At 36.4% G+C, this 11,273-nt stretch overlaps 1 protein-coding gene across 1 annotated transcript; it reads left to right on the plus strand.

The window, feature by feature from the left end:
* Positions 1–1,203: 1,203 nt before the first annotated feature.
* On the plus strand, positions 1,204–4,014 carry LOC306649178 (hydroxymethylglutaryl-CoA synthase, cytoplasmic-like). Its single transcript, XM_079119968.1, has one exon. The coding sequence runs from the start codon at positions 1,348–1,350 to the stop codon at positions 2,317–2,319; it is 972 nt and encodes a 323-aa protein (XP_078976094.1). The 5' UTR covers positions 1,204–1,347; the 3' UTR covers positions 2,320–4,014.
* The last annotated feature ends 7,259 nt before the right edge of the window (positions 4,015–11,273 follow it).

Here is an 11,273-nt window from a genome sequence, read left to right on the forward strand (position 1 = left end):
GTGATTTCTGTTTTTTATTATATTAACAGGGTGCATTACATTAATTGATTTTTGGATGTTAAGCCAACCTTGCATTCCTGGGATATATTGGACAGTGTCATGTTGTATAATTCATTTTGTGTTACTGAATTGATTCACTGGTCCCTCATTAAAGATTTTTGCACCCTTATTCTTATGAGGTATGCTTTGACTGATTTTGGTATCTAGGTAGTACTGCCCCCTAAAATGAGCAGGAAGCTTGGCTATATTCTTCAATAACAATAGAGAAGACACTAGATGAACTCAGGGTCAGTAGCAGGAGTCCTCTTGAATCAGTTTAGGTTCTGAATGGCAAATAAGAGATGGCAATTTTAAGGGGACAAATTACAATGAAATTATCTTCTAAATTTGGGCAGAAAAACCAAACCAAACCAAAACAAAACAAAACAAAACAAAAAAACCCTATCGTTGTCTTATTTACTCTTTCAGAAGAGTGTATTAGTGACAATTATTCCAGGAAAAAAAAAAATTTTTTTTTGGTACCAGGGATTGAACTCAGGGGCACCAGACAACTGAGCACATCCCCAGCCCTGTTTTGTATTTGATTTAGAGACAAGGTCTCACTGAGTTGCTTAGCACCTTGCTGTTGTTGAGGCTGGCTTTGAACCCTTGATGCTCCTGCCTCAGGAGGGATTACAGGAGGGATTATCCTCACTGGGATTACAGGCACGCATTGCTGCACCCTGCTCCAGGAAAATTTTTAACATTGGGAAAAAAAAAAAAATACAAAAACAGGGCTGGGGTTGTGGCATGGTAGAGCACTTGTCTCAGAGGTGTAAGGCACTGAGTTTGATTCTCAGCACTGCATACAAATAAATGAATAAAAAGGTCCATCAACAACTAAAAAAAAATTCTATAAACATTTTTAAAAAACCAATAAAATAAAATTAGAAGCATTGTCTAAAGATATTTAAAGTTTTGAAAAGTGTGAAAATATTCTCCTGTATACAAAGAAAACTCATACAAAAGAACAGATTAAAGTTATCACTCACCAGTCCAACATGAATAAACAATAAATAATGATCTCACAGATCTACAGCCAGACTACATAATCAAATACATAATTCTAGGAAAGGTGAGAAAGTGGTTAGACTATAGGTGGGAGTTAGTAGAATTTAAGAATAAGAGAAAATAGGCAAAATATTCTTCCTTCCATTCTGGGATGGACGGTATGCCCTGGTAGTTGCAGGAGATATTGCTAAATACGCCACAGGAAATGCCAGACCTACAGGTGGAGTTGGAGCTGTGGCTTTGCTGATTGGGCCAAATGCTCCTTTAATTTTTGACTGAGGGCTTCGTGGGACACATATGCAACATGCCTATGACTTTTACAAGCCTGATATGCTGTCCGAATATCCTGTAGTAGATGGAAAACTATCCATACAATGCTACCTCAGTGCATTAGACTGCTGCTATTCAGTCTACCGCAAAAAGATCCGTGCCCAGTGGCAGAAAGAGGGAAATGATAAAGATTTTACCTTAAATGATTTTGGCTTCATGATCTTTCACTCACCGTATTGTAAACTAGTTCAGAAATCTCTAGCTCGAATGATGCTGAATGACTTCCTTACTGACCATAACAGAGATAAAAATAGTATCTACAGTGGCCTGGAAGCCTTTGGGGATGTTAAATTAGAAGATACTTACTTTGACAGAGATGTGGAAAAGGCATTTATGAAGGCTAGTTCTGAATTCTTTAATCAGAAAACAAAGGCATCTTTGCTTGTATCAAATCAAAATGGAAATATGTATACATCCTCAGTATATGGTTCCCTGGCTTCTGTTCTAGCACAGTATTCCCCTCAGCAATTGGCAGGGAGGAAGATAGGAGTGTTCTCTTATGGTTCTGGTTTGGCTGCCACCCTGTACTCTCTTAAAGTTACACAAGATGCCACACCAGGTTCTGCTCTTGATAAAATAACAGCAAGTTTATGTGATCTTAAATCAAGGCTTGATTCAAGAACTTGTGTAGCCCCAGATGTCTTTGCTGAAAACATGAAGCTCAGAGAAGATACTCATCACTTGGCCAATTATATTCCCCAGTGTTCAATAGATTCACTCTTTGAAGGAACATGGTACCTAGTTAGAGTGGATGAAAAGCATAGACGAATATATGCTCGGCGCCCCTCTCCAAATGATGACAATTTGGGTGAAGGAGTACGACTTGTGCATTCAAACACAGCAACTGAGCATATTCCTAGCCCTGCGAAGAAAGTGCCAAGACTCCCTGCACCGTCAGCAGAATCCGAAGCAGCCGTCATTAGTAATGGGGAACATTAAGATACTCTGTGAACTGCAAGACTTCACAGTGTGTTTGGGTTGGGGTGGGAATGGGGGAACAGTTAAAGGATGGGGATGTCTGGGGACAATTTTAAAGGATTACACATTGCTTAAATTTTTCTGTGACTGACACAGAGCCTAGCAAACTGTTGTGCTATTGGAAAAGTCTCTCTGCCCAATTTGCTAACACGCTTCCTGTCATGGTCTAGCCAATGCTAAATGTACTCGAGTGATGTTAAGGGCTCTGTAAAACTTTATACCTCTCTGGCCATTTATGTGCATGAAATTTAGTTTTTAAATATAGTATGAATCCTGCACTTCTCTCAGAAGAAAGCAGAGGTACTAGTCTCCAATTTAATTTTTTTTTTTAATTTGTAAGAGTTTTATACTTTGAACAAACAAGATTATTGAAAGTACCTGTGGTTTTTGAAATTTTTTTCTAGCTTGGGAAATGTGGTCTTAAAATGTTATATGCACAAATACTCTTTGAAAATGGCAAGACAAACATTTTTTTCCTAAGATTTATAAATCCTGGAGAGGCAGAAAAGAGTTAGGACAATAACACTAGTTCTGGGATATTATCCAGACCAACAGTAGCAAAGTTACTGTGATGACCTCTGAACAGAGAGACACTGGCATTGACCTGGCTTCTGGCATGAAAAGCATGGTCCTTTTGGGAGCTGTCACTCCAGCTCTGGGAACTGAGTGCTCCTGGTCAGTTCATGCTGGACATAGGTAACAACATTGAGATGTTACTGGAGGTGTATATGAGGAAGCTTGTTGCAATACTTCTTTGCACCTTATTTTAAAGAATACATGAAACATTTCTTTGATGCCTTTTTAAATTTTTAAACTGGAAAGGAAGGATGGAGCAGAGCATTATTAGGCTACTTATACTTCAGTGTTATAAATTCAATTTGTAGACTGACAAATTTGTGGTATGAGTTCCTCTCCCCCCCCCCCATATGTGTGTGTTTGTATGGGTCTTTTGTTTTTGTATCTGTTCAATGAAAATAAGAAGGTACAGCCCAAGTTTTTACATAGTCTGACTAGCCAAAAAGAGTATTCCACTTCACGATCTGGAAGTAGGATTTATACAGTTTTTTTCTTAACACATTCACCTTTAAAAAACAAAAATATCACATGGGATGAATAAGAGATTGGTTAGAAAGTTTTATAGACGTTTTTGGTGCTGAACTATGACATGAGCCTTATAGATTGTAAAATAGAGATAATTGGAACTAATGTACAGAACTAAATTTTTAAAACTTTTATTTGCCACTAAGTTCTGTGAAGTTTCAGTTATCAAAAATAAACAAATATGAAATGTAATGTTTCAGATTGCAAGCTAATATGTAATGTGTTTGTAAGATATTCTTGTCTATTATTAACTAGTAGTATTTTGATTTGTACAGTCATAATTTGTTAAAATGACTTCATTTTAATATTCACTGATGTAGGTTAATGATGTAAGCTCATATTTAAAGAATGGTGGGAAAATGGTGCATGTAATACTTTTCCAAGTATTGGGAGTTCAGTATATTTCAAAAAGAGTAATTTAATGTTTGATTGCCAAGAAATGGGTTTTCTCAAAGTCCATTGCCGGCAATGGGCAAGCCTGGTAATACTGGCACAGAGCATTAACCATATACCTTATTGATGGTGAGGTGAATAACTTCGAAATAAAGTTTTAGAGAAACATTAAAAAAAAACTAGATCATTCATTATTTAAGTGTAGGTGGGTAAGAGGAGAAGTAATAGCTAAAAGGTATAGGTTTTCTTTTTGTGTTGATGATATTCTTGAAAGGGACCTGCAATGGTTGCATATATATATAAATACAATAAGAACCATTGAATTGTTCTCTTAAATGGGCTAGTTATCTAGTATTGAATTGTATCTCAGTAAAGCTATTAAAAATGTAGCTAGCTGTTTTACCCACTTGAATTACCCTTATATCTCTGTACCTCCTTTTTGTACCCTTTTTTCACATCATTCCTTCTACAGAAAGTTGCATTCAGGGTCTGGCCTACTCCTCTTGGCAATGAATATTTCTTGATTTTCTCTGTAGTATCACTGTAGCATCCAAAATGAACTGTTTATTTTCCTGTTTCTTTCCACGTGGTTTCCAGGAGGACTACTGGCAAGAAGCAGTTACTCCTTCAAAGTATATAATAGTATCTCAAGGCCAATGTGCTCTCCAAACACAGATATATTTCAGCCCACAGTTCGTTGTCCAGCTCCTCACTCTCCTTCAGTATCAGCAAAACACAGACATAACAGGGAATGGCATCTACTTCCATACGGGCAACATTTAGGTCATCTTTCACCATTTTATAAATTAAACATCTGAAATCCAAGCTTTGGGTTCAACAACCCTATATTATTTCTTAATAGTGAATTTGAGCATGTTACCAGTTTCCTAATCTCTTAAATGAGGATGATAACAGACTTTAACTGATTGCTTGAGAATAAAGATTGATATAGGCATGAATTGGCCTTTGATGATTCTGAGGGAAGAAACATGGAGACTTGTAAAAGCTAATCTGTTTAATTTTATATAGGTTCAGTTTTTCTTTATTTTGAAGTAAACACACACACACACATACACACACACACATACATAAATTGCCCAAACATATATATTGTTCAGTGTTCAGTGTTTTTGTTGTTTTCATCCTAGAGTGGGAATGAGTATCAGAACCATGTTCTCACTTTCTCCAAGACATATGCTGAGTTAAAAGGTTGCAAGGATGTGGACAGAAAGCAGAAAAAAGAAGAGAGTGTCAGGACTTGGAGATTAATCAGAATTGATAGTTCAGTTGAGCCAAGACTGTACACATTTCTCTTTTTGCCCCAGTAGAGAGTGCTTAGGCTGTGTGTATCAGTCATGTCACTGAATGTCATTCAGTCTGGTGAGGGTTATTGTGACCTCAGTCTTATCTTTAGCTTTATGGCCCCTCTTGAATGCTTTGGATGAAACTCAGTCAGTAGGTGTAATAAACTTTGTTGGATATGGAGGAAATGAAAGTTACTGTTACGGAAATATATAGGACAGCTGTGGGCAGGTACTGTGGACTTCCAGTTGGAAAATTCCATTACCCTTGAGATGATCCTGGGTTTGTATAGTTGTAGAGAACATTTAAGACAAATTAAAATGATCTTATCTCATACCTAGATTTATGTCATGTTTTGGCATAAGTAATTAGACTGAAACTCCATAGTGCTTTAGTAGAATCTCTCTGGTTGGGATAGGGCCAGGATTTTCCCAGACTGCTTCTGACCTTCCTCCAGGGAAGAAAATGACCTTTCTCATTTCTCCATTTGAAAGCTTTGAGGAAAGCCTGACCTTTCATCATTCTTTTCCTCTAGCTCTGTCTTCTCATGGCTGCTTCACCAAGAGAAGAATCCACAGGAGAACTGGTCAACTCTTGGAATTTAAAGTCTTGACTCATTTGAGTCAATTTGTTTCTAAAATGTAATCATTTATTTCACAGCATATGAACATTTTTATCACTAGTCCTTAAACTAATTACCTGATTTACTGCAAGGTGGTAAATGATGATTGTCAAAACAGCCCCATGCCTTCACTAGATGTCCCTCTTCTTTTCCAACCAGTCCCAAATCATCTTAACAGGGCATTCAATATCTCCTGGGTCCTAGTCTTCTGACAGAAGGAGAAATTAACTTCTGTACAAGGTATAGAAGACACTTTTATTGTAAAACTGCAGCTTTACAAGCTTTACAAAAACACTGAACACTAAACTTTACAAGTGGTTCAAAGGGACTCACAATATGAAAATTTTTATTTACTCTACAGAATGGGGTATTTCAATTTGTTAAAGTGGAATTTAGCATTGGTTGGTATTTATTTCAGTATGTGACACTTTGTGATGCTTTTAGTTAGAAGTATGACCAGACACAGAATTCATAGAGATTTGGGATCTGGCTAGGAAATCAGAGAGCCTAGTATTATTAACAAAACATATGCCGAATGCAGGGAGCCCAAGACCCTATACATTGTCCACAGAAAATAGTGTTCAGTCAGGGAGCATGCTTGTAAAGCATTCTTCCAATTTTGACAGATGGAAAATTCAACTGAAAGTAGCTTACACAAAACACAAGGAAATTGAACAGCCCACAAAAGCCCCAACTTTCTCCATGTTTTAAATCTGGAGGGAGTCACTGCAGCCTGCTGCAGCCTCTCAGTGACCTCACAAAGGACTGCTGTGATGTGTAATGCTCTGGGCTGCCATCCTAGTGCCTTGTGTTACAGGAAGGTCACAGGATGTGGTGACTGAGCCCCAGGAGTGTGGAGAGCCTGAAAGCACTCGGCTTCAGTCACACTTTCTAATTCCTCCCGTTCCTCCCGTTCCTCAGTCTGCCAACTCCGATTTTTTTTTTTTTTTTTTTTTTTATGACCGGTTCCCTGGAGTGCCCTTTTCCACCTTTTCCCTTTCCACCTAAAATGTTTGATCAGTTTTCACCATTAATATTTGCATTTGTGCTTTTAGCAGTTGAAGATGTTCAGGAATGTAGCCGTGGATTTCTCTTAGAGGAAGGAGAATGCATGGGTCTGAAACACAGGGATTTGTACAGACATGTGATGTTGAAGAACTAGAGCCACCTCATCTCACTGGGTAAGATTCAGAATTTGAACTTAGAAATTCCTGCTATTACTTTGGATTTTTTTGAATATCTAGGAGGTATTTGTGACCTTTGTTTCTGGGAAAATGGATTGTGTTTTGTAAAAGGATCAGTGGCCATCCTCAATACAGACCTCCATCCTTGGCTCAGTTCAGAAATCCTCTGTGCCTTTTTCTAAGAATTTGTATGATTTTTCTCTCTTCTTTCACTGAAATGCCAGGTGCAAATTTGTAACTCTTACCATGTGGTCAGTTTTTTATCTGCTGGGTTGGACTTTGCTTTATCAGCAAGATATATTCTACTTATTGGGGAAAGAGCAACAACTCTGGATTGTTTTGAGGAATGAGTTGAGAGGACCTTGCCCAGGTGAGTGTGGGTAAGCAGTCATTGGGTAGCCATCATACAGGATAGCTGCTGCTTAGTGAGGCACCAGCACCCCTGAAATATCCAGCTTGAGTATCACTTCACTGACCAAAAATCTCTGATAAAGACCTGAAATCTACACATGAAGCCTTTTCTAAGAGAACTTTCTCTTTACTCCAGGTACCTCTTATTACAGAAAGGTTAGGTGCTATTATTTGTCTCCCATGTCACTTTATTGTAGATTATGGTGATCAAGTTCCTTCCTCTCTTTTTAAAAACTTTATTTATACATTTCTTCCTCCTCTACTTTTTAACCTTAGTTCTCATTTTACCTACTACCTCTTGAATTTTTCTTATTTTATGTTCTTTACCCTTGATTGTACATCTCCTTCATCCATTCTCTGTAACAATATATACTGTTTTTCTAATTTCATTTTAGGTTTAGGAGAGTGAACAAAGACTATATAATATATTAACCCATTTTGGGCCATAGTCCCAAATGTTGCACACATGTACAAACCTAAATATAGTGTATACTATCTAACATTGTTACATAGTATTTAATAAAATAATAAAAGCATTATTATAATAGTTAAATGATAGTAATGTGAATATAATAATATATATAATATCTAGATTATGATATGATTCCTAACCTATTTTAATGTCAATTTCATTGAAATATTCACAGAATTGAAAGCTTGGGAATTGACAGGTTAAGGAATTTTTTTATTCTTTTCTATAACTGGAACATGCCTATACATTTCTGCATGAAGGGATCTATTAAGAAAGATCCAATAAAGTAAGTGCTTGAAAATCAGGATAATAGTCTAAAAGGGTTTCTGATCTCAGTAACAAGGAAGTGATAGAATAGAGGTTAAGACTAAAGGACAGGGCTGGGGCTGTAGCTCAGTGACCAGGCACTTACAGGATGTGTGAGGCACTGGATTTGATCTTTAGCACCACATAAAAATAAACAAATAAAATAAAGGCCTGCTGTTCATCTACAACTACAAAAAAATTAAAAAATAAAAAAGGCTAAATGACAGACGAGAATTCAGGTTCAGAAAAAATAAACACTGGCTAGTCTAGTTTCCCTTATTCTCTATTTTTTTCTTACACTGATAATGATCATCATTTATTAGTTGTTAAGCACTTATTCTGTTTCAGGTGACTTACAGAAATATTGTGTTTCCAATGACAGCAACAGAGCTCTGATAAAAGATATTTTATCCTATTTAACATGTAGGAAAATAAACATTTCTGTAAAGCTCAGTAATTTTCTCATCACCAAAAGATAATAAAGAAAAAAGAAATAGTTTGCTATTGGTCTGTCGTCTTTCTATTGCATTTCATACCTTTCTATTGCATAACTTCATACCTTTTGGTGGAACCTTTTTTTAGCTCATTCAGTCACTGCTCAAATTTTTGCTTAGTTCCCAAGAAATTCTGTCCTCTGAAGAAACATTTATAGCACAACTAGATGGCATTTTTACTGAATCCTAAGTGCATGTGAAAAATGAATCACTGAAAAATAAGATTTCTACTTATTCCTAGCTCTTGACAGACTCACGCTCCTTTGGCTGATTTATTGAATATTTTTCTATCTGAAATATCATTTACAATTATCACCAACATTCCTTGTGTTACTGAGTGCTTGGTATACTGGAAACTCTGGACTAGAGTGCTTCCCACATACTAAATTATTATATCCCAAAATTCTTTTTTTTTTTAAAGCTTGGAATTATATAAGATATTGATCATAGTGCCTTACACACTACTTTCAATTTGAAGCTGTTTTCTCAGATTCTTTCATTGGCCTTAGTTAGAAGAGCAAAAGAAATTCTGGGAAAGGGATTGAAAGCATCAAACAGTTAATGCTACTAGAATGATGAGCAATACTATAACATTAAGAATAAATAAGTAAAGAAAAGCACTTTGGTTAGGAGTATGACAAAAATATCTTGGTACAAATATTGAAAGAAATAAGCATGGTTAAATATTTACATGTGGAAAAACAAATAGAAAAATGAAAAGATATGATCCCATTCCTTTGCATTTGTCTTTTCATCACTCTAGGCTGGGTATGCTTTTGTCTGCTGTTTGTGCAGAATGTCAAGAACTATGTGTGATAATTTCCATAGAGATAGAGAAGACATGAATGAGATAAGTCACATGTTCATTACCCTGATAATCCCATTTGTGCTTCCTCACCCCTAGATCTTTTAAATACCTTTCATCCATCCTAATTGCAGTTTTTCTTGCAGTTTATTTATTCCACAATTATTTTTAATGCCTAATGTGTACTGAAGTTTGATTATATCATATTGAAATAAACACAGCCTTAGTTCTTTAACTTTGTTTTTCTGTTATTGATGTGGTAACTGGGCAATCTTTTTTTTTTTTTTTTTTTTTTAATTTTTGGGAGGATTGGGGAGGTACTAGGGACTGAACCTGGGACACTTTAAAACTGAATTACATCCCCAGATCTTTAATTTTTTTCAAGATGGAGCCTCACTAAGTTGCTGAGGTCCTTACTAAGTTGCTGAGGCTAGTCTCAAACTTGTGATACTTCTGACTCAGCCTCCTGAGTCACTGGGAGTACAGACATGTGCCACCATACCCAGCTGGATGATCATTTTTTATTGACCCCTCAGATGAATATGAACAAAACAACTTTGTCTCTCATCAAATGCCTTAAGTTTTGTTTGTTCTTTTACATTTTATTTACTTTTTACCTTTTTTCATATGGTTCAAACTTTGGGAATTTTTCAGGCATTTACTTCTTTTTTGCTTTACTTTCACTTTTACTGTCTACACCTACATCAGATATTAATACCTTTTGGAGAGTAAAACTCTGTCTCCCTTCTTATCTTGCAGGCATACATTCCAGGAATCAGATGAAGAAGTTACAAAAAAAATAAAAACAAAACAAAAAACAAACAAACAAAAAAACTAATATTACTTTTGAAAGTGAGTTATTCTAAGGGGAAATAATGGAAATGTGTTGAAGCACAATCCTGGATGTTTATGTTCTAGAGGTGATATGGAAGGCAAAAGTCAGTTTCAAACACAACACAAAAATCAGGAGGAAAAAATGCCTACTATGAACCAGGATATGACTCGTACTCAGCACCACAGATTCAATACAGGAGAGAGACTGAATGAGTTTAAAGACTGTGAAAAAGCCTTCTTTTCTGCTCCAGACCACGCTCAACATCAGTTAATTCACACTGGTGAGAAATTCTGTGAAGATAAGGATCCTGGGAAGACATTTCTTCCTGATTCAGAATTTCAGACAGTTCACACTGGTAAGAAAACCTATGAGTGTGAAGAATGTGGCCAGGTTTTTAGTTTGCAGTCAACTCTTACTGGTCACAAGAGAATTCATACTGGTGAAAAACCTTTTAAATGTAAAGAATGCGAGAAGGCCTTTAGATTTCATTCACAACTTAGTGTTCATAAGCGAATTCATACTGGTGAAAAATCTTATGAATGTAAAGAATGTGGGAAGGCCTTTAGTTGTGGTTCAGGCCTTACTCGACATCAGAGAATTCATACTGGTGAAAAGCCCTATAAATGTAATGATTGTAGAAAGGCCTTTACTTGTGGCTCTGACCTTACTCGACATCAGAGGATTCATACTGGTGAAAAGCCCTACCAATGTAATGAGTGCACAAAGGCCTTTAGCCAGCCATCCCATCTTATTAAACATCATAGAATTCACACTGGTGAAAAACCTTATGAATGTAAGGAATGTGGGAAAACTTTTACTCGTGGCTCACACCTAACTCAGCATCAGAAAATTCATACTGGTGAGAAATCACTTCACTGTAAGGAATGTGGAAAAGCCTTTAGTTCTCGCTCAGATCATCATCAACATCAGTTAATTCACTCTAGTGAGAAACTGTGTGAGAGTAAGGAATGTAGGAAGATCTTTCTTCCT

Source organism: Sciurus vulgaris, assembly GCF_902686455.1.
Source record: "Sciurus vulgaris genome assembly, chromosome: 17".
Lineage (NCBI taxonomy): Eukaryota > Metazoa > Chordata > Mammalia > Rodentia > Sciuridae > Sciurus > Sciurus vulgaris.

What these genes read in the sequence shown, in the direction of transcription:
- LOC306649178 (XM_079119968.1), top strand. Translation starts at nt 1,348, where the DNA reads ATGCAACATGCCTATGACTTTTACAAGCCTGATATGCTGTCCGAATAT.